Below are 24,573 nucleotides of genomic sequence, written 5' to 3' on the forward strand. Positions count from 1 at the left end.
TTTGCTTTGCTTTGTTTTTGTTAAATGAAAACTGTACTGTATCAAATCCTGCATGTTTATGCAAATTGTAGAAAGCTTTAGGGAGTTAAGAGCTGGAGAGGTTTTGCCAAAGACCAATGCACCATGTCTAAACATAGATTCCTTGCAGCAATGGAGGTTAATCTTTGGAGTACTTGCCACTCAGGAAATTAGTTCTCACATCCCCCTTTGCTTGCTCTCACCCATAAACTCTTTTTTTTCATAAGGTTCATCTCTCCTTGCAGCCATGGGATTTGTTGGCTAGATTAGCTTGGCTTATTCAGAACTGCTTCAAACCACAGACATGTAATGAGCAGACGGCTGACTCCCCCTCATTGGAGTGATTGTGAGGTCAAGGGAAGGATGCAAACAAGAAAGAAAAGGAGTTTTGTACTCCATGATGAGTTGCCAAAATAACTTGAATGCTTGTTAAGAGCCACATCTTGTCTTTAGAATCCTAGTTAGTACCTCTGGCTTTCAACCTGCCAAACCTTTTGATGCTTCTCAATTCAGTGCCTTGTATGCAACCCTCCAGAATTTGATGTGGTGCTTAAAACAAATTTTCTCAATGTTGTTATGTTCAGGAGCATCAGTGAGTCAATTTAGATAGAGTTTAAGCATAAACCACAGTTATGTATGGCTTAAGGCCAGGCATAACTACTGCAAACGCTAATGAGTTTCAGGCCCTTACAGAGATGAGATGTCATCTTAGTCTGAATGTTTTCAGCTGTTGAAGATGATACATAGATTTCCTTTAGTGCAGACCACAGCGAAAGGAAAAAAGAAGAGTCTTCATTTTTTGTAGGCATCTGTAGGGAATAGAAATTAGAGAGCCATTATCCATCCCTCTAAATAAATAACTGCCAATCCTTTGTTTTACTACCCATGAGTAGCCTAATCTTTTATCTCCTCTCCCATTTTCCCTTTCGGATCTCAGTTTGGTCTCTACGAGAAAAGGACTTGCATTATGCTCCTTGGATCAGTTTTGGACACTGAAAGATGGCCAAATTATACCTCCACTTTCTTAATCTTCATTAAATTAAATTTCTAAAAAGAATTGATCCCTGAAACCATAAGAATATTTTCAGTTGAGTCCATTTCTTTTATCTTGCTTAAGCTAATGTTCTCAATGTAATTTTGTATTCAGTAAGATTGTGGATAATATATCCTCAGTTATATCATAGTTTGTGCATAAGTAAGAATCATGTATCCTTTTTCCATCTAAAAGAAAATGTTTAGTTTAAAAAAGCATAGGTAGTGGAGGGAAACTATTTTGTATCGGTGTGTGCTGTGATGATTCCATTTTGATGATGATGTACAATGACTAGAGTGTATGTGTGAAAGCAGCATGTGAATTGCTGATGTCAGCAGACACCCAAGAAATAGCAAGTAGCAAATAGAAATTATTTCTTTTCCTATCCTTTTGTGGGAGTCAGTTGCCCCACCGAGAAGATGAAGCAGCCCTATTGCTCCTGACTGCTTTTTAAATACATTGTAAATAGCATTACATACCTAAATAGTGACTCTACTAATATCTATGGAGTCATATATGACAGTATTTTTTTAGCTGGCGGGGGAATTCTACAGTTGGAATCCACACATCTTAAAATTGCCTAGTTTGAAAAATATTGACATATAAGACCTGTAATTCTCAAAATGAGTGTAAATTATATGTTAGAATTAGTTGTAAACATGGGCTACAAAGTCTGTATTGACTAATCTCCATTTTTGTGGACTTCACTGGAAATCTAACAACTAACAAATCTGGTCCCAAGACATGCAAAGCTAATTCCTGTTTTAAGCAACAGCTAGCTGGTCTTTTGAAAAGGCATATTTTTGTTCTGTCCATTTTGTAACCTCTACTGCCACTGTCTTTCTTTGCTCCAAACAAGCTGAATTTGAAAACAGTGACCTTCACAAACAGGAAGACTTGTTAGTGTTGGTGATTTTCCCAGTGGAAAGAGGGTCATCCCCTCCATATGTTCGTGCAGTTGTTGGTTCAGATACAAACAGTATACTGTACTGTTCAACCGACTATCCAAGCTGGCTGCCTGACAGCCCCACTTTTTATCTGACTATGGTGAGGAAGAGTGCATAACAACATAGATCATCAAAGGATATGACTTCTCTCCCTCCAGTACCAGCACATACTGCATCACAGCCAAATGGAGGATGAAATTATTTTAATGTATTTTGGGCTATTTTATTTGTTGTTTTAAAGGGATAAATTTTATTTAGTCAGACTTGCTTCTTCTGATATCTCTTTTATCAAAAGAATAGAGTTTTCTCAGCTGTCCTATGTACCTGCTAGGTACTAAACAATCCAATAAGAGATTTAAACATTTGGAAATATGACATTACCTGGTAGTAATATTTAGCACCTTTTTGTTTATTTTTTATTCTGGGAGAACATTATTCTGATTATACTGAATGAATGTGTGTGTGTTCCTCAATTATTCAGAGCAAATTCTAGCCATATCAGACATGTATGGGAATATACTGTAAATGGAAAATACTATTTAGGACCAGGACTGTAGAGCTAATATAATCCTGATTTTTTTCTGAACTATCATGTGCTCATTGTTGAATATTAACCCTGGAGCTTCAGTGGTTTTTCCAGTTAAGAGTTAAAATTTCTTTTGAGTTGAGCTTAACTTCATGGACAAAACTACAGAATGATTTATCTTCTTTTGTGTGGGGTTGTTGTTTTTTGTTTTTTTGTCTCCTCATACTCTAGCTTAGTCTTTTTTAATAGCAGTGTTCCAATATCTCAGGGGTTGCCATAAAGAAGAGGGAGTCAAGCTATTTTCCAAAGCGCCTGGAGGCAGGACAAGAAGCAACGGGTGGAAACTAATCAAGGAGAGAAGCAATCTAGAACTAAGGAGAAACTTCCTGACAGTGAGAACAATTAACCAGTGGAACAACCTGCCTCCAGAAGCGGTGAATGCTCNTATTATTATTATTATTATTATTATTATTATTATTATTATTATTATTATTATTATTATTATTATTATTATTATTATTATTATTATTAGTGTCCCATCCAGGTTCCTCTGACATCCAGTCATGCTTAACAGGGTTTCAACCAGGGTTGCTAGGTCCGGTGTATCATATATTTTGCTTTAGTATCTACATGACTACATCTGTTTTTGGCAGAAGATGTGGTTTGACATTCCCTTCTTTCTCTGACTTCCTAAATTGGCCTGTAGCCATGGGATTTCTCATGGCATTGTTTGACATTGTTCCACTCATTAAAGTACTGAAGAGGAGGTAATAACTTGTAGTTTATGATCTTGTTTGACTTATCTTTACTATTTAAGAAAATTGTGCTCAAATCCTTCTATCATTATTATGCCCAATATCTCTTCTAGACTTGTTAAAATGTTTTCAGGGCTATTATTGACCTGGTGAAGCAGTGACCTGAAAACAGGCGCTGCTTATTCTGTTGGAAGGAGTTTATTCCATGGGTTGCTGTGAAGATGGACATTGGGCATAAGTGGTAGCTGTCATTCTAGCCTAGAGCTTTAGATCAATGCAGTGACTGAGCAGCATTCTTTACTTGAGGTGATTTGATTGACAGATTAAAAGATGGGCTTTTACACATGGTCTACTAGGGTATTATCAGCAAGATTCTCTCCCATTAATTACATTACAGAAGCTGGAGTATGAGAAAACCACAGAGCCAATTTGACAAAAGTTCCTAGATCACGTTTTGTTGAAAGTCATTCCTGCCACTATATATTAAGTATTAGAGTATCTTTATAACCATGTATTCATCTATTTTAGGACTGACACCTGTCTTTGTTAAGAGATTATGGTCTGGGTTGTACAACCCAGTGTAATACAAAACAGAATATATAATAAAAGTGTGAGGAAAAACTGAAATTTCTCATTTATTAGGTTTTTTTAAAAAAACAACCACCTATTTGTTTACTGATTGATTCCTGAACTTCTGAATGCTTACAGCTAGGAGAGTATATATGTATATATGTATGTATTTATGTAGTATTCAGAACAAGATTAAAACAAAACAAGAACAAAAGGGGGCTCTACAATCAACCTGCCCTGAGTCCCAAGAGAACAATCAGATGTGAAGTAGTCTTCTGAATGTCCTAAGAGTGGGCCACACCAATTTCTGGAACAAGATCATTTCAGAGGACAGGAATTGCAGGAGAGTAGGAGTGCTTGCTGCATCCTGCGAGATGACATTGTTTAACTGATGGGTGCATGCACCCCAGAGTGCATGGAACCACCCAGCTGAATCAAACTCAAGTAATCAAAAAGAATTATTGCAAAAAAATATTTTATAGATAAGTCACTTCATAAATTATAAATGCAAAAAATTTAAAATCTTTGATATACAATATTAAATTGTTTCTATGCTAGAGCCTATAACTCTGAGAATAAAGCTTTAAAAATTGGGATAGAGTAAATTTGCCCAGATAATTTGCAATGATACCTGTTTGAGCAGCAGCCCCCAACTGCTACATGGACCACCAGCAGCAACCGCACGGGATGGGGATGGTTTTGCATGTGCAACCTAGCTCCCGCACATGCGCAAATGAAGCTTTGTGCACTTCCTGGCCACTTGCGCAGACTGGTTCTCAATGGGCTGCAGCCTAGTACCGTTCCCAGACCTGAGGCTTTGGACCACTGTGTTAAAGGGCTACAGAACAAATGCCTCAGGGCTTATTTTGGTTAGAGATGATATCCCTAGGATTTTTTTGCTTGAGAATCTGAATCAAAGAAGGCCTACAGATTGTTTAATTCTCAGAATGTATCCCTGATTTTCTACACTGAATATTTATTAGAATACTGACTTCATTTGTCTATAAGCATGAAAGAACCTAAAAAGCAAGTAAATTAAATCTATTGCTAGTAATAGTTCGGTAATAGTCCCTACTGCTCAGCTGTTTTTACTCACTGCATCATATTCATGAACAAGACTTATTTGTTGCCAGAGGAAGAGACTCAAAGTAGCATCTAGGGATGAATCCTTGCAAATAAGCATGAATATTTTGAACTACAATTGGACAGCTTAGTCAAAGATTAAAAGGTGAAGCTTTATTCAGGTCCTGGTTTTTATCTCTTCCAATGTGAATAAACATTTATTTCATGGATGCTGCCAACATTGTATAAAATATGATCAATTTAAAATCTATGATTTAAAAAAAATCTACACCAGTTTATATTTAAACGCTACCTAAACAGCTAGTGCTGTACTCTCAATTTTAGGCATAATTTATTTAGACAGTTTTATTCACAGTTTGATAATATTTTTTGCACAGGAAGCCTTGGGGAAGTGTGAAATCTTCCCAAATAATAATATGCATGTTAATCCAGGTGGTACAGTTTGCATCAGATGTCAAAAGATCGGGTTGTGCCAACTTCCCTGGCTGAAACACCATTCCAGAACAAGGTCAGACAAAGGGCATCAAACAACAGCAGGAACAGTCTGATAACTAACAAGAAAACCACAGAAAGGTCCATGGAACGATAATCTTTTTTATTATTATTATTCTGTATAAAGCAGAAGTCCATGTTAAGGAGATGTTATTCCAGCTAATCCTCTCACCCTCACATGTTATGTTTCTGGAGGACAAATTCTGTAGCAAAATATTTATAGACAATTCCCCAATTGCTCTTGGACTAATTTTCTTGTTATCCTTGGAAAGAATTGTAGAAGACAAACTAGTTCTGTATAATTGGGATCTGTGAGTGAAGAGAAAGGTTGAATTCTTAGCCAAATTGGTTTGTTTGATATTTTATTCTGCTGTCCATGAATTGTTAAAATTTACTTCTACTCTCTCCCCTCCCTCTATGTCAACCATGGTTGCATATGTCTGTTTAAATTTCAAAACACAATGTTTATAGCAATAGCTAAGCGAACTACAAATTACTGGTACAGCTTTCCTCAGGGCATAGATGCAGTCAGTTATGGGCAATTCTTTATGTACTGAATTTCTGTCAGACCTAGAGCTTCAAAGTAGTGTTGTGTGATGCAGCTGAACCAGTTGCCTATTATCTCAGAAAAAATTGCCCTGTGCACTTTGAACACACAGATGCCCTAGTCAATCAGAAATGGCCATCCCTGATGGCTTCCAAGCTGCCATATGTCTGGCCCTTTTTTAATTGTTAAAGTAAAACAATATTTTATCAATGTTGATCAGTGTTGGCATTTCTATCAATAGAATTAGAAGAGGCTTACTCACTCCTCATCCTCTTTCTCCTATCTTCTACCAACTATGTGATTGGAGAGAGGGAAGTAAAATTAATCTAGAATGGCTCCATTTTTACAGGGATATTCTAGGACTTCATCTTTATGGGCAAAAGAGTTAAACCTCTACTAATCCTTTTATCCTTATTGGCATAATACAGCTCAACAGAAGAATCCCCACCCTTATCACATCCAAAACATCTTTTGTGATGATTCTGTATAATTCAAATTTGATTCACTAGTAATAATCAATGTACATAGAGCATATATCTTAACTGAACACATTTAAGACTGAATCTTGGTGAGAATAGAATAGAGTAGAACAGAACAGAATAATAACTTTATTGTCACTTTGAATGTACACTAATTGGCATACATTAAAATGAAATGGTAGTTATTAGTTTGTAAGAGTGGGATATGCACCAATTTGACAAGCTACCACTATTTTCATGCAGTTCCCAAATCAAAAGTTGAGTTCATAAGCATAGTCTGCTTATCTATGTTTTGTTGAATAAGCGTTAATGGCTATTTCTTACAAAATATTTAGCTAAAAACCATAGCTTATACACTGCAGTTATGTTAACAGATTACATTAAGCTATACTTTTATTTCAAAGCTTGTTAAATAAGCCAAAGTCTACTGTTTCACATATTGGAAGAAGCTAAAATTAAGCAAAACTAATTACAGTTTAGATCTGTATTGTTGTCATGCAAATGACATAATCTACATTGTTTGCATCAAGATATTCTTTTTGCATTGTAATGGAAATAGACACATGATATAAATGATGCAAATATAATCAAAATCTCATCCATTGCATTCAAAGTCCATTGCATTAACGTCTACTAAGTCAAGATTTCACTGTAAAATAAAATTGAATCAGTAAATTTTCTTTCCCACAAACAAGGTAATTAGTGAACTTTACTGAGCATGTTATATGACAATACATTTCAAAAACATCTGGAAGATCATTGTAACATGCTTCTTCTTTGTAAATGGTGGGATTGTTTCCCTGTTGTTCTGTTTGTAAGTTGTTTGCTCAGTGAAATGAAAATGAAAACAAACCTATGCACTGTCTCCCGATTTAAAAATATCCTCCCACCCTTAAGTATTAACCATCTGTTCAATGGTTGAACAGAGAGCTGAACATAATGACTGAGAAGTGCAATTCAAAGTTGTTAGTAAGGATATTTGGAAATATAATAGTTTCATTCATACATAAAAAGTGTGCTCCCTAATGTGATCAGATTGGGGTTTTTTTCTATATTGTATGTTAAATATTGATCGATAGTCAAATAATTAACCCCTTTCATAATTAGCTCTTTTCATACAGGACTCATGGGATGTTTGGAAAGCTTGTCTGTTTAAAGAGAAGCTCAGACATGGGTAGTTATTTGAATGCATCTGGGCTAGTCATCTTGGAGTTTAATGTGTAAAACACCAGACGAGATGAATAAAGCCTTTTAGTGAGATAAACAAACAGACACATTGCTTTTCCTTCCCCCAAGCACCTGCTCCTGTCAGCCTCTCCGAGCTGGAAAGAAGCTTCTTCCTGTTCAGGGTGTCCGTGAACTCCTTGTCCCATGTGGGAAGATTGGCAAAAATTCCTCATCATCTTCCTCCCACTTGCCATTTCTCATTTTTAAATAGGATTTGTCTGTTTTCTGTGCGCATCAGTGATTAAATTGCAATGATAATCATTGCAATTTAATCACACCAGATTAAATTTACCTTATTAGTTCACACACACACACATACACACACGTGTGTGTGTGTGTGTGTGTGTGTGTGTGTGTGTGTGTGTGTGTTAACCTTCAGGACTAAAACACTAAAACTGTTCATGTCATGCATGAGTTGGTATTTTGAATCATCTTTGCCCCTCCTAGATGAGCAGTAGAAATAATGAAAACTAGCAATCCTCTTACCATTGTTTGGCTTACCTTAGCTATGTTAGTAAAGGAATGCTAAGGTCCAATGAATCTATAAATAAAATAGTCTGGAATGGCCTTCTTCAGTGTCATGCCTTCCAGATGTGTTGGACTAATTCCTATAATCCCAACTCACTGGCGGCTGGGAATTACTGGAACTGAAATCCAATATTCGTGGAAGCACCTGGTCAAACACAGTTGATCCAGAGCATGAGCTCTTTGTCTTGGGACATTCAATATCTTTGGCAACTTTTTCTTCAGACTAATTACTAAGATTTGGTTCATACTGGGTAATTTTATTTAAACTAAATGGTTATAGTTCAATCTTACCATTTTATCTTTGCTTTTGTTTCAGGAAGTAGGATGAAACATCCTGTTTGCAAATCAATTTATTATTTTGCAACTTAATTGATATTCCTTGGTTTTTCTTCCGGGACATTGTTGAATGGGGAAGAATACATTTGGTTATGTAGCAGTACCTCTGTGCTAAATTTTACTAATCATTTATCTTTTCTCTGGCTTCCAGTTGGGATGAAAGTAGTTCCATCAGTAGTGGCCTCAGTGATGCCTCAGACAATCTCAGTTCAGAAGAATTCAATGCTAGTTCTTCACTCAATTCCCTACCTTCCACCCCCACGGCTTCCCGCAGGAACTCTGCCATAGCGGTATGTAGACCAAAAATTATGGTGGTCAAAAATATCTATTTGTCTGTCTGTCTGTCTGTCTGTCTATCTATCTAACTTCTTAATCACCAATCTGCCTCACAGAGGGGCTTTTGAAAGTATTTTTGAAAAGCAACTTTATGTTGTTCCAAGTATTCTAAAATATCCAATGTATTTCTAATAATTGTCCCTCAGCTGTCTTTTAGGTAAAAACTCATATTGATTTTCATGAATAAAGTCCTATAAAACCATCTTCATTCTTTCAGCTAAAATCATTGTAAATAACTTAAAATCATTATTCAATAATGATATCAGGTGATAATTTTTGGTGAAGTCAAAGTCTTGAACTTCTTTAGGTATTAATGCTGTATTAGTCTACATCCAACTATCTGGTATGTTTCCAGTTTGCAAAATAGAATTCATCGTGTTTTGCAACAATTGTAATGATTCATCTTCAAAATGTTTATAATAAGAGGCTGGTAAACTGTCTGGTCCATGCACTTTTCCGATTTTTCCCTTTTTATAGCTTCACAAAATTCCTTATTGTAATGAGTCAATTGTTAATTGTTTCTATCTTTGGTAAATTTTGTTTCTTCAAATATCCACCAGCCTTTGCCAGAGGAATTTCTTCTCCTTTATATAATTTAAAGTAGTATTAATTAGTACTCTAGTATTGCATCTTTAGATTATCTGTTGTTATTATAGTATTTCCATTTTGTAACTTCAATATCATTTCCCCCTTTTTCTTTGCCCAATTTACACATTTCCCTGGCTTATTTGCAAATTATTTGCAAGTTCAAATATTTTTTTGCATGTTAACTTTTTTACTTTTTATTTTTTACTGCTAACATAGACAGCTGCCATTGTTTTGGGGGAAAATTTTAAATCTTTCTTAAAATACTGGATTGGATCTAAATCTAATTACAGTTACAATATTTTGATTAAAATCATTAAGACTAATATAACCATGCATGATATAGGCCACACTGACTCCAGCAGAACCATTCTGTCTATATTCATCTAAAATGGTTTTTTTTTCCCCTATTTTGATGGATAAGAACATAAATAAGATATTGAGAATCTAGAAACAGTACCGAGAAGAGCAACAAAGATGATTAGAGGACTGGAGGCTAAAACATATAAGGAACAGTTGCTGGAATTGGGATGTCTGGTTTAATGAAGAGAAGGACGAGGGGGGACATGATAGCAGTGTTCCAATAGCTCAGGGGTTGCCACGAAGAAGAGGGAGCCAAGCTATTCTCCAAAGCATTTATCTGAAATGGTGTAGGGTTTCTGCCTGAGCAGGGGGTTGTACTAGATGACCTCCAAGGTCCCTTCTGACATTATTATTATTATTATTATTATTATTATTATTATTATTATTATTATTATTATTATTATTATTATTATTATTATTATTACTGTTGTTGTTGTTGTTGTTGTTGTTGGCAAATACCAAGTGCTTGCTCTGAATTCTCTCAATACACGAGGGGCTTATGTGTTTTGATTCTGCAGACCTCTCTTCTTCAAAATTGGTGCTTCCAAAGGCTTTAGAGGCTTTGATAGTATAAAGGCTGCAGCTGAGCAGTGAAATATGTGTTTTAAATGCAGGCAATCCCTTGGCATGCCAACTGTGAAGAAAATTATTTAGAAATATAGGATCAAGGGTTTATGACTTGTTGTCACCAGGTCACAATATTTCTGAACCAGATGGATGAACCTTGGGGAGCATCACAGAAGGAAAGGCTGAAATGTCTCATTCATAGTGTTTTCTGTCCTGTAGCTGCGCACAGATTCTGAGAAACGGTCATTGGCAGAGAGTGGGCTGAACTGGTATGGTGAACCAGAGGAGAAGACCCAGAAGAAGATGGATTATGACAGCGGGAGCCTGAAAATAGAGCACAGTTCCTCCAAATGGCGACGGGAACGTTCTGAAAGCTGTGATGAAGCTCCTGCCAAAGGTGGGGAGCTGAAAAAGCCTGTTAGTTTGGGCCCACCAGGCTCCTTGAAGAAGGGCAAGACACCACCTGTGGCAGTGACCTCTCCCATTACTCACACAGCCCAGACTCTTAAAGTGGCAGGTGAGATTGTCATTGAAATTATATTGTTACACTTTTTATTTGTTTCCCATTTGTCTGCAGAGTCCAAGCAGGAGTGCCTGACTATTTCTAGGACACTAATAAGGCCAGAAATATTTTAATGAATCTACAGTTGTACCTCAGTAAAATATTCAGTCATGTCGTGACTCTTAGGAATTTTTAAGCCAGCTACCTCCAATTTGGTGCTCTTTGGATATTTCAGACTTCAGATGTTTCAGTCAAGCCTCAAATCAAAACTAACATGTGGGGATCCTTCCAAACTTACTTCTTTTGTCCCACTGTAGCCAGAATCTTGCCAAACTAAGCACTTTATTATCTGCATTTACAATATAGTCTGTAAACTATTAGAGAAGGGCTGTCTTCATCCTCTTTCTTAAATACCCTTTTTCCTGGGAATTCACCTTATTATATTCCGTAACTGTATATCTCCTATTATCTTTCAAGCAGCATGGCAACTGAGTATTATGGCTGAGGGATTAGGGCAGTTGAAATCCAACAGCACCAGAATGAGAAAAGCTATTCTGAGCAAAAATGTTGCAATTGCAACAATTATTATATCTGAGTATTTTTTTCCCATTCAAATGTGTCCAGTTCTTGGAGACTGCCTGGACAAGTCCTTGCAGTTTTCTTGGCAAGATTTTTCAGAAGTGGTTTGCACTGTCTCCTTCCTAGGAAAAAGAGAATGTGACTAGCTGTAGATCACCTAGCTGGCTTTTTGCCTATGGCAGGCGTAGAACTCATGGTTTCTCAGTGATGTGTTAACCACTACACCAAACTAAATCTTAAGTAATTGATACTTGTATACAAATGTGACAAAACCTTTCCTTTCTATTACATATGCTCATATCTGAATACTCTACATGTTTACACAATATTTATGATTTTTGTAGAAGATAAAGGGATGAACTATCAACAAGACATTATTGGAAAAATCTTACACTCTACCTTCTTTGTCTGAGTGTTTCAAGCTCTTATATAATATCTGGAATCCCAAAATGTCAGTTTTGAGTAAATTATTTATCCTCTACCCAAAGGAAAGGAGCTTAGCAAACACACAAATAGGAATATATCCTGACATTCCTGGAGAATTGCTGTATCACACTACAACCAGCATTTCAAGGCAACAAGTTTCCAATAAGGCAACTTATTTTTTGATGACCTGTCATGACTATGGGAATGGATTAGGTTCATCTTGTGGAATGGGGCTTGGGGATGGAAAGGGACAGAAATAGATTTTGGCTATCTATTGGAGGGAAGGCCAATGGGCAAAATTTGACTCAAGCTGAAGGTAAGTTTGATCTAGTGGTTAAGTCACCTGACTAGAAAGCAAAAGACCGTGCGTTCAAGTTCCGCCTTGGCCATGACATGAAAGCCAGCTGGATGATATTGGGCCAGTCACACACTCTCAGCCCAAAATAGGAGGAGAAGGTGTGTTGGATATGTTTTCCACCTTGAGTTATTTATAAAAATAATACAGGTGTGATAGATAGATAGATAGATAGATAGATAGATAGATAGATAGATAGATAGATAGATAGATAGATAGATAGATAGATAGATAGATACGTACAATATATATGTATGTATGTATAATATGTAATAATAAGATTTCTAATAAGATAGAAATAAGTTCTTTTTTTTATCCAAAGATCTGTGTAAAGGCATACCTTTTCCTGTATCTATTCCAAATGTTGTTTCCTGATCAGTCCTTCCCTTTCTCAGGTAAGCCTGAAGCAAAAGCAACAGACAAAAACAAACTGTTTGTGAAAAATGCTGGCCTGCAGCGCTCATCTTCTGATGCTGGCCGAGATCGGCTTTCAGATGCCAAGAAGCCTCCCTCTGGGCTTACACGAACCACCACGGCTGGCTCCTTTGGTTACAACAAGAAACCCCCTCCTGCAACGGGTACTGCCACAGTGATGCAAGCTGGTGGCTCAGCTACACTTGGCAAGATCCAGAAGAACTCTAGTATCCCTGTCAAACCTGTTAATGGCAGGAAAACCAGCTTGGATGTCTCCAATGCAGGGGAGCCTGGATTTATGGCGCCAGGGGCCCGTACCAACATCCAGTATCGGAGCCTGCCACGCCCTGCCAAATCTAGCTCCATGAGTGTCACTGGTGGACGAAGTGGCCCACGTCCTGTCAGCAGCAACATTGATCCCAGCCTCCTCAGTGCCAAGGGGGGTATTTCTGTTTCACGCCTCAAGGAACCCTCTAAAATAGGGACAAGTCGGAGCACCCCAGGGCCAGTGAATCAGACTGACAGGGAGAAGGAGAAGGCCAAAGCCAAAGCAGTGGCACTGGACTCTGACTCTGCCTCACTCAAGAGCATTGGCTCCCCTGAAAGCACCCCAAAAGCTCCAAGTGACCACCAGACCCCCACAAAAGAGGCTGAGCTGCCGCCCACACCCCTCAGGTAGGAATGGTGGTTTTGAAACAATAAGATGCTTCAGTTCACAATTATTTATGTAAGGGCAATTACATGATTACAATTAATTATAGTTGTGCTATTATTTATGCTTTTAAACCATTTTAAGGGGATTTTAAATATGAAGACAAGTGAGTAATTCCTTCCGTTCTTGGACAGTATGAGTTTATAGTCTGCCAGTCACAATAACTCTTTCCTGTCCATACTGGAGACAAGATGAGCTTAAGTTTGTTGTTTAGTTACTGGCAAAAATGTCATTTTGATCAGTGCTTTATTTGGTCTGTTTTCTAATTTAAGAATGCTGTGTGGATAAAATTGTGGAGTCTGGAGTGTTATGACTAGAATGAAGCATCAGAGAAAATACATATGACATTTTGATAAAGCAAGCTTATAAATAAGGGCTAGGTGGCATGTCTTCTAGGTGGATCCACAGATTCCCTGAACAAGTATTTCAAAGATTGTTCATTAGTTGTTCTTCATGAAAAGAGACTAAGATATCAAGGGAAGTACAGTGGAGTTTGGTCCTTTTTAATACTTATATAAACGATTTGTATAAAGAGTTTGAGGAACTTTGCAGGTAACACAAAACTGAGAAACTATGTTTTAATATTCTTGATGTAGAAACAAAATTCTAAACAAACTCAATAAGGGTCGCTGTAGGACTAAAAATAATACAATGAAATATAATGCTGATATTTTTCATTTATGAAAAAAATCAAATGCATTTATATAGACAGAATATCTAGATTGGTAAATATAAAAAGAATTTTGGAATTCTGATTGATTACAAGCTGAATATCAGCAAGTAGTATGAGGATTATGGAATACTAAAAAAGTTTTTTTTAAAAATTGTAAAATTTAATAAATGCCATAACACCAACAAAGAAACAAGATAAATATTTCTTATTTGGTATTTTGACATTTTGAGAAGTCTAATAAGCATGAAATACTGTTTGCTTATGAATTTCAATTGTGAATCATAAGCATATGTCACATTTTTTTAAGAACTGGACCCACTGAGTCTCCAAAATAGAGTATTCTATTTCTTCATTCTATAGTTCAAGTACACAACTAATTCTTTCCTTCATTTCAATTTTTAAGTAACTTTGCAAAATAGAATTGTTGCTTTCTGTTCAAGCACTGCATCTCTTAAACTGCAGATATGCCTATTAGATTATCTGGTCATACTATTAATTAGTGCATATTTCATTTTATATATTGCCAAGCAAATATTGTAAGATGTAATTTCTCAGAATCTTTAAGAATGTGTAATACATTCCTGCCTGAAACTCTGGCAAGCTTTTGCCAATTAGTATTAAGAATATTAAGTTAGATGAACCAAAGGCTTGACTGAAAAAGCAGGTTTCTGTGGTTTTCGTGTGATTATATGTTCAAAACTAAATTGCTCTAGAGCTCATTAGTTTGAATTCTTATGTGTGAACCCTTAATTATTATTTTTTTAAAAAGTGTTACTCAGCATCTGGTTTGAGTCCCAATTGCATTGGGATGACTTGGGGTAATGGGAATATCTCCTGAAAGGAAACATTCTTCAGTTACTGAACTATGCTATGATCCCAGTATTCCCAAATCAACAGGATAGTGAATTTGATGCATTTGATTCTTATATGGGAGCTGATGTAGCTTAAAGTTGTTTTTCTCTGTCATATGCAAATGTTCAATGTACTTGTGCTAGATATAATGTTTTCATAATACATGAAGTGATCATGGCATGCAATATCAGACGCTATACCAAACTTTGTCTTCATACTGATCTCCTCTTTTGCAGGTCAGCTGCCAAAAGCTATGTAAAAGCCCCTTCTCTGGCAAACTTGGACAAGGTGAACTCTAATAGTCTAGATCTCCCTTCTTCAAATGATCTCCATCAGATGCATAGTGGTAAACTGCAAGAGTCACACCCAGCTACTGTAAATACCCATCTCACATCATGCTTCACACCAAGCCCTGCTCCAGTCCTTAACATTAATTCTGCTAGCTTCTCCCAGGGCCTGGAGCTCATGGGGGGATACAGCATCCCCAAGGAAACCCGCATGTACTCCAAGCTTTCAGGATTGCACAGGAGCATGGAATCCTTACAGATGCCTATGAACCTGCACAATGCCTTCTCTGTAGGCAGCACAGCTGCACCTACCATTGCCTCGACACCTCCTGTTGCTGCTGAGGAAGAGTCCAATGAGATGGCCTGGACTGGAAGCCCAAGAATTACACATCTGGAAAGGTAGAGGAAGAGAAATGGGATACCTGTGCTATGGGGAAAATATTTTTCACTGTAGTAAAAGAACTTATCATATTATTTTCAATTATATTTCTGCAATAAGGCACCAAAAAGCAGGAGACCATGAGTTCTAAGTCCCACCTTAGCCATGAAAGCCATCTGGGTGATTTTTGGCCAGTCAGCCCTAACCAGAGGGTTGTTGTGTGGGTGAATTGGAGGAGGAAGGTGTGTTGGATGTGTTCACCACCTTGAAGTTATTTATAAAAATAATAAAGGTTGCATACAAATAAAAATAGATAAGGTAATATGTAGGTGGCACCACCTACACAATCTTGGTTAATCTTTAAAAGTGAAACAAGGTCAGACCTGAATAGTACATGGATGAGAGGCTACAGGTAGTCCTCAACTTATGATCACAATTTGGGGCTGGAATCTCAGTCATAGAACGAAGTGATTGTTAAGACAGAACCTATATGATTGCTTTGCTCAGTAACTTCATTTCAGCTCTCCCAGTTGCAGTCATTGAGCGACTATGTAGGTCGTTAATTGGAAGAATAAAAGAGCTTCCGCCAAAGGAGGGTGGGCAGCTTTTCTCTTTGCATGGAAGGGACTTTATGCACTGAAATGGAGAGATGAGGCAGAGATCACAAAGCTCACGTCTTCATCTCTCCAGCACTGTGCAGGAGTTGCTCTCTCCTCCCTGTGAGGAAGGTAACTCAAACTGGGATTCTGAAGATTCAAACTTTGTTTCTGCAGCCCAACAAAGAATTTCTCACGCCATCCTCTCTGTGCATGGAGGGGAGGAGAAACCTTTGGCAGGTGGCAGTAGTCTGCAACCCCCAGTTTCCCTGTTGACTTTCTGGAGAAGCCGGCAGAGAAGATTGCAAATAGGATTACGTGATTGCAGGGCAATTGGCAAAGTATCCTATAAATAGATTGCTAAGCCCCCAGATCATGATCATCTGATTGGAACTCGAGTGATGCAATATTTTATGATGGCCAGAAATGCTTTACGGAGTGTAAAAGCATTCTTTTCAAGCCATCATAACTTCAAACTGTCATTAAACAACCAGTCATAAATTGAGGAATACTAACCAAGGCTTTAAACTAGACGTGAAAGTAAAAAAAAATCCTGTAAGAAACAAGTGCAAATCATTTCTATATAGACCAGGGGTAGTCAACCTTGGCTCTTTTATGACTCGTGGACTTCAACTCCCAGAATTCCTGAGCCAGCTAAGCTGGCTCAGGAATTCTGGGAATTGAAGTCCACGAGTCATAAAAGAGCCAAGGTTGACTACCCCTGATATAGACAAACAAATTACAAGGATGTATTTGATTTGCATATCTCACCAGATTCAATTCGTGGGAGTTTTTACCTTTAATCTAATTAGAAAACGAGATGAAAAGATAGAAAAAGGATTATAGCATTCCAATGCAGGAACAAACCCTTTAAAACTCACCATATTTTTAAGCTTATAATTCTTTAGTTTGCATACATGGCAAAGTTGCAGTGGCTCAGAGTCTGGGCTTGTGTGAAGCCTGATTGGGCCCATTCCCCAAACTTCACGATCAGTTTATTGCTTATCAGGAGCCACAGCTGGATTCAAGCAAATAATGAACAAGCACTACTGCTCATTTTTCTTCCTGCAGCTCTAACCGTGACCGGAATACGTTACCCAAGAAGGGACTGAGGTAATTGTTACCTATTATTTAATATTATCAGTGGAGGGTGAAAAATGTCTAACTTCCTGTACTTACGATAGTGAAAAAAGGACAAAGAAAGTGTGAGTTTATCTCCTGCCAGTGCTGTATAACTATGTGCCAGTTGCACACTCATTACTTAAGCAGCAAACAAGAGATTCTACAGCATTGCAAAGTCAGAAGGCCATAGCAAATCAATTCACGAAGATAATTTATAATTATACTTCACCTTTTTTCTGTTCAAATTATATAATACTAGAGGTTTGGTTACAGCCTTGACTTCTTGACTCTGTTCTTGATCATATGTGATATAGCAATTCCAACTGTAATTCCAATATAGATTACATCAAACTGTCAGAATAGATGCATTGAAATCAATTTAGACATGATTAACAACTCTCATTGATTTCAGCGGATCGATTCTGATTATTTCTCTCACCATATGTCCTTGTTATTTTTCTGAAAGCTACAATTGAAATGTAATTGCTTTATTAAAATAGTTTTTTTTAAAAAAAAGTTAAAGTGAATGATTAAGACTTTTTTTTAAAAAGTTAAAATTTCAGTTTACAAGTACATAGCAATATAAAACACTTCTTTCTGTTATTGAGTTCGAATATATACTAGAATAATTATATGCTCTGCAATCCAGTCCTTTGATGGCTTACTTCAACATCATTGTATTGATAAATATTATAACTCTAGTCTTGATTTATCTCTTTTCATTTATTTCCTTTGAGAATGATGTCTTGCATAATGACGATGACATATCCAGCATCCCTGAGCAACTGTAGTCAATTATAATTTATAATTTTAGATTACAGTCTATTCTTTTAAACTGATTTCTTTGAATATAAAAACCACACCATTAGATTCCAATAATTCCCCATAAAGACAGAGCAGTGATTTTAATTTATTTTTTAATTTATTTTTAATTTTTTAATTGTAAACCGCCCCGAGTCACTTAAATGAGACAGATGGTATAGAAATGCGATAAATGAATAAATGTGTAAGAAGAGAATTGTAAAAATTATCTTAATATCCCTGCCTAATGCAATAGAAACATAAATTAATTATGTTAAACTGCCTCTCTATCTCTTGGTTTTGGCAGGTATCAAATCCAAACCCAAGAAGAGACCAAGGAGAGGCGACACTCACATACAATTGGAGGAATGCAAGAATCGGATGATGCCTCTGAACTGCCCTCTCCTCCTGCTCTCTCCATACCACTGGCTGGGAAAACTCCACTCACCAATATTGGTTAGTCACCTTTCCTTTTGCTTTTTTAGAAAAAAGGAAACCTTAGAGGTCAATTGTTCTAAATCAGTATAATCCAACAGAAGATATGCCGTTTTTTCAAATTCTATTCCTTAATTTTCTTTTTTCTGGCACCTTTCTAACCTACTCATAATCCAAAAATAGCATCATATAAAAAAAAACATGTTGCAAGATATTTTAGAGATATTTTGAATAGCCTATGGAAATTGGACGAGACAATGATTAAGGTGAAACTTCACACGGAGACTTCTGCGACGCTTTCGTCCTGTATTCCTGATGGGGTGGAAAGACTATATTTCTGTAATTTCCCAAAGCCAGTTTGCTACACGGGTTATTGAGCAAGCCTGAGCTTACCTTTTAATTTCCAGAAAAAATAGCAATGAGCATCCCCTTGAATTTTTAGTGACTAAGTATGATTTCATTTGCAGTAGTAAATTTACAAGTAAGGAAGAAAAGCAGCAATAATAAAATGCTTTAAAAAATGCAGTCTTTGTTTAACAACCACTCGTTCAGCAACCATTTGAAGTAACAATGGTGCTGAACAAGGAGACATATGACCAGTCTTCATAGTTGCAGCAACCCCAGCAGTCATGTGATCATGATTCCAGTGCTTGGCAACTGGCTTGCAATTTTGATGGCCACAGCATCCCATGGTCACATGATTGCCATTCACGATCTTCACTGTCAGTTTCTGATAAGCAATGTCAGTTGGAAAGCTAACAGGAGGTCACAAATGGTGATCACATGACTTCACAACTAACAACTGCAATACTGTAGGCATCATAAGTCAGTAGTCAGCATAAGTCACATGACATTGCACTTGGCAACCTCATAAAGTGAGGATTACTTGTATTAGTAATTTAATCCAGGTTAAACAAAAGCTTTGATTTTTTTTATTTGTATCCTGCCCTTATTATTTTTACAAATAACTCAAGGTGGCGAACATATCCAACACACCTTCCTCCTTCTATTTTCCCCACAACAACAACCAAATAGGTTGGTTGGGTTGAGAGAGTGAGTGAGTGGCCCAAATTCACCCAGCTGACTTTTATGGCTAAAGTGGGACTTGAACTATTGGTGTGTTTGTGTCAGAATGAGATGTTAGGTGAGGAAGAGGTAAGCAGCAAAATAAATATTACATCTACTTTGCTTTGAGGCTCTGGACATCAAATGCAATATGGGAAACATTAAATTGCAATGTGATAGGCTGCAAGGAATTTTAACTTGCCCATCCAGAATTAACTCTGACGTTGTAGCCCACAGGAAACATTGACACTTTGGACGTAAAGCTGCTTTTTTTGAAGCAAGCTCTTGGAAGCTCCCCCATGTGACTAAAGTAAATTTAAATCAGACATTTTTTTATATCTGACTATTCAACCTATTACACCAACACAACCAATTTTCTGGGACTCACAGTCTCCTGGTTTCCAGCCTGGTACTTTAACCACTATGCCAACTGGTTCTCTGTTCTCTGTTATAGATTAAAGATCATGGTTTCTTTAGTTTATGCCTACTGGATTGCTGAGAGAACACAAACAGCTAAGAATATGGAATAATATTGTAAGCCAGCCAAAGTCACAGCATATGAGTTGGACAACCATATAAATGTGTTTAATAACAAGATTATTGTTGTGTGGAAAATTGGAGGAGGAAGGAGTATTAGGTATGTTCACCACCTTGAGTTATTTATTAATAAAAATAGGAGCAGGATAAAATATATCTAAATAAATCAATGGGCTTGATTTCAGGTTTGCTTAGTCAGCATGCAGAGCTTTTCCTAGCTTAATCCAGGAGCCCAGAATCTTACCCAGCATACTTGCTTCACATGTAGAATTCTTTGGTATTGTTTTAAGCATCTGTTTTTTAGAGCTCTGCCTGACTTTCTTGGGAATGGGGGTGGGGATGTTGAATAAAAGAAAAAACATATACAAAACTGAAAAGTACAGGTATTTTTCATTAGAGGTAAATATGAAAATAAATTAAATAGACAGTTATAGTACAAGTCTATTTTACTTCTTATGTGCAATGAAAAGCAATCAGCCCCCTGTGAAATTTGAGCAAATTCAGTTCTCCAATTAGGGATAAACATAATAAAATTTAAAGAATGATAATAAAATATTCTACATAATAGGCTTAAGTTCCTTTGTACATATATTATTTATTGTTGCATCTTCTTTGTCTCTCCAGTTTAATACAAAAATACAGCTTATTTTTTACCTTTGCAATTTTATTGTTGATGAAATGAATTTATTCTTTTAAAGTCTTTTAAATGGGAATTGATTAACAGGTATTGAGTAGTCTGTACTATCCGTCAATGGGCTTTAGTCAGTGAAAAATATTTCACATTTAAACAGGCATGAGAGTCAAATATTCTCCCAAATCACCATAACAGCCCAAGTCAAACTAGTCAAACTGATGCAACTACACAGGTACAGGATAAAGGATCTTGTGCAAAGTGTGATGCACATTTAATTTCTCCTTATCTTTCCCCACCTTGATCCTGGCTGCTAGCCCCATATATAGTGCTCCTTGCTTCCTAGACCCCATCCCTAGCTCTGAGCTGCTCTGACTCCCTGCTCTTTTCCCTGCTCCCTTCTCCTGCAGTGAGTCCCACAGCAGCCAACACCCCAAGGATCACCCGTTCTAACAGCATTCCCACTCAGGACTCCACCTTCGAGCTCTACAACGCCTCCCCCATGGGCAGCACCCTCTCCTTGGCAGACCGACCCAAGGGCATGATCCGCTCAGGCTCCTTCCGCGACCCTGTGGATGATGGTGAGAGTCCTTCGCCCAGCTAGGAGGATAATAGTCTTCTCCATAATAATGATGCAAGGATACAGTTGTAGTATATCAGAACTTCTCAAGAGTACAAGCTGTGCTGGCAGTTGGCAGGGAATGGTTATTATTATTATTATTATTATTTTGTTTATGGGGCAGCAAAATAGAGTAAGGGATTAAAATAATCTGATCACCTGATTTCTTATTTATGCATGCATGTCCACTATCATCAACTAGGATTTGGTAGGAATCATAGTTATGTCAGCCTTGCATAAGCCACAGCTGGTTTCTAGATTTATTACTGGTTCTTCACCCTTTTTAAGGCATATTTTTAAATGGAATGTGGTAGCACTTCCAAATTGTCCAGAACACTTTACTATAAAGCAGCGGTCCCCAACCTTTGTGGCTTGGCAGCCCAGCTGGGGAGAGCGAGAAAGGAACCGGCCTTGCGAGTGTTGGGCTGGCACACATGCGCATGCATGCGCTGCTCGACTTCCGTGAGTGGCAGGCCAGCACACATGTGTACACAGCTCGACTTGCGCAAGATAAGCTGTGCACATGTGCATGCACAATGGCCCATCGCTCGCACAAACAACCCTCATGCGGCCTGTTCCAAATAGGCCACGACCCGGTAGTGGGCCATGGCCCAGGTTTTGGGGACCCCTGCTGCAAAGAAAACCACACTGCCAACAAGTACCAATTTACACAGTAGGTTGCAACGGGGATTGTTTATTACCATCTGGATCTCAGTGTGGTTTTGAATCTCTAGTTCTGTAGTTGCATGAAAAGCATAACTTCTACTTTCGCAACTATACTTTGGCATTTATATCTTGATTTAAGTGAAAACTCCTACTCTAAAAACAAGCATGAAACACAAAAAAATAAGGTTTTCATCAGGAATTTTTGTTTGCTCCAGGAAATCTTGTAGTCAAGCATTCAGAAACAAAATAATAATAATAATTGCTGCCTCTGAAGTTTTCTGATCAGATTTCCCATATTAGCCATCATGTGAACTCTTAATGTTGTTGACCCACTCCTTTCTACACATATAACCTCCCCCCCCCCCGAACTGCCATCCTACCTTCCATCCATGCTATTCCTACTGGATCACTTTGTGACCAATCATACTCCATTAGATAGGCAGCTAAAGAAACTTTGTGACAAGTCTCACTCTTTCTCTCTTTATTACAGTTCATGGATCTGTGCTGTCCCTGGCTTCCAGTGCTTCCTCAACTTATTCCTCAGTAAGCTGTGCTCCTTTCATCATATATTCTGTCCCATCTTTCACTTTCTCTGTATTTCCCCCTTCTCTAAGGGTGATTTCTAGCTGTAGTCTTTCCAAGAGAAAGTGTAGAAAGTGAATTTGGCATTTGTCACCATTGGGAATAGTAGCATTGTATAGCGCTATACTTTGCAGTATTATAAGGTATAATGAGAAGAGGAGGTGGAGAAATGACATAACAACAAAATAGAAAAATGTGTCTGTGCTTATGCTGGGTTCTTTGCATGGCTGGTCACTTGTGTTGCCTGGGAATGCCTCTACTACTTTCACCCTAACTGCCTGCCTCTCTGTCTCTCCTCTACCCCATTATGTGCTGCCAGGCTGAGGAGAGGATGCAGTCAGAGGTACAGTAAATCCCTCACTTTACTTCCCACTGCTCTTCTGCTCTTGACCTTTGGTGGAGAGCCAGCAATCCTCTGCTTCCTGACTTTCCTGCCTTTTCTCTCTTTCTCCTGCAGCAAATCCGCAAACTGCGCCGTGAACTGGAGTCATCCCAAGAGAAAGTAGCCACACTGACATCCCAGCTCTCAGCCAATGTGAGTAGCCAAATTGGTGCAATAGCATAATGTGCCCTCATTCCATGGAGTCTAAGTGCTGTTTTAATTTTCAAGACTAACCAATTATATACTTATCTACCAACCTACCTATTGACCAACCTACCAACCAACCTATTGTATTCACAAGTAATTTAGGCAAGGTAAAAGAAATACAATGGAAGTTCAATTTTCACTAGAGTTACTGGGCATCCCAGCAAAGCTTAGCTGTTCTGAACAAACATGTCGTGTAGTCCAGAGTTTTAACAGGATTGTATTGCTGCACAACCACAATAAATTATCACTGAGCATTGGAGAGGACTTTAAGCTTTTGTGTTGCCATGTAGCAACAGCACCCTCTCTTGGCCTTTTATTCTTCCACCTTTGGAACTTTTTGGAATGTTGGATTATATTCATTCCACCACTTTCTGGAAGGTGATCCTGGAAATATTCTTTGATATCTTCCCTATGGTCTTCTGGAATTGCTCTAATTTTAAACAGTTCCAGTAATCCCAAGTTATCCAGATCTTTCCCCTACTTCTATAACTTCTGTCTTAACTTTCCACAATTTTCATTTTATCATTAATTTGTTTTACATCTACAGTCAATTGTCCTACAGATTCTTCAAACTTTTGAACTTCATCTTTCATATTCCTTTTTATCTCTGCAAATCTTTCTTCCATTTCCTTTTTTAAAGCATCCAAATTATTGGCAATTGTTTCAGTTATTCTCTTGCCAAATTCTGAAACATTTTCTGCCATAAATCTGGTGTTATCTGTAAGTTGTTGTAATGAATCCCTCCTTTTTCCTGTTTTTGCTTCTTTTCCTGTGGTTGTCATTGTGATATTTATGGCCAGAAGTAAAAGTAGGTCAATTACTAGGGTGAAAGTAATATTTCCGTTTTGCTTTTCTCTGTCTTTAACACTTTAGTCCCAATTAGCTCTTTGTAACTACAGTCTCACTCTAAGGCTCCTATTACCCTTGTCTTCTTATTTTATAAAATCTACCAAGTACCTACTTTTCTTAATAATAAACAATCAGCATTCCCATGAAGGTTCAGTCTGATTGTCTGGTTAATTTTACTATTTTCAAAGGCACTTTTATCAAAGAAAAAATATTCTTCTGTTTTCTAAAATTGCTGTCTTCTTTATATGTTCAAAACATTCTTAAATCACAATCTTGTTAAGCTTTTTGTTTTTAAGCCAAAATCCTTTAAGATGTTTTAACAGAATAACAGAGTTGGAAGGGACCTTGGAGGTCTTCTAGTCCAACCTTCTATTCAAACAGGAAACCCTATACCATTTTAGACAAATGGTTTTCCAACGCGTTTTTAAAAATCTCCAGTGTTGGAGCACCGACAGTTTCTGGAAGCAAGTCATTCCACTGATTAATTGTCCAACTGTCAGGAAATTTCTT

The 24,573-nt window shown here is 37.4% G+C and overlaps 1 protein-coding gene across 1 annotated transcript in view; it reads left to right on the forward strand.

Moving 5' to 3' along the window:
- Positions 1-3,232: 3,232 nt before the first annotated feature.
- LOC107284455 (neuron navigator 1-like) overlaps positions 3,233-24,573 on the forward strand; it is a 41,499-nt gene continuing 20,158 nt past the window's right edge. The window contains exons 1-11 of the mRNA XM_015812515.1: positions 3,233-3,291; positions 8,693-8,831; positions 10,612-10,909; positions 12,650-13,343; positions 15,142-15,591; positions 17,239-17,280; positions 18,398-18,546; positions 21,169-21,339; positions 22,534-22,586; positions 22,945-22,968; positions 23,083-23,160. Coding sequence (XP_015668001.1) covers positions 3,233-3,291; positions 8,693-8,831; positions 10,612-10,909; positions 12,650-13,343; positions 15,142-15,591; positions 17,239-17,280; positions 18,398-18,546; positions 21,169-21,339; positions 22,534-22,586; positions 22,945-22,968; positions 23,083-23,160 — 2,157 coding nt within the window. The remainder of the gene's footprint in view (positions 3,292-8,692; positions 8,832-10,611; positions 10,910-12,649; positions 13,344-15,141; positions 15,592-17,238; positions 17,281-18,397; positions 18,547-21,168; positions 21,340-22,533; positions 22,587-22,944; positions 22,969-23,082; positions 23,161-24,573) is intronic.

This window comes from Protobothrops mucrosquamatus, unplaced genomic scaffold, assembly GCF_001527695.2.
Source record: "Protobothrops mucrosquamatus isolate PMUCROS unplaced genomic scaffold, P.Mucros_1.0 scaffold94, whole genome shotgun sequence".
NCBI classification, from domain to species: Eukaryota; Metazoa; Chordata; class Lepidosauria; order Squamata; family Viperidae; genus Protobothrops; species Protobothrops mucrosquamatus.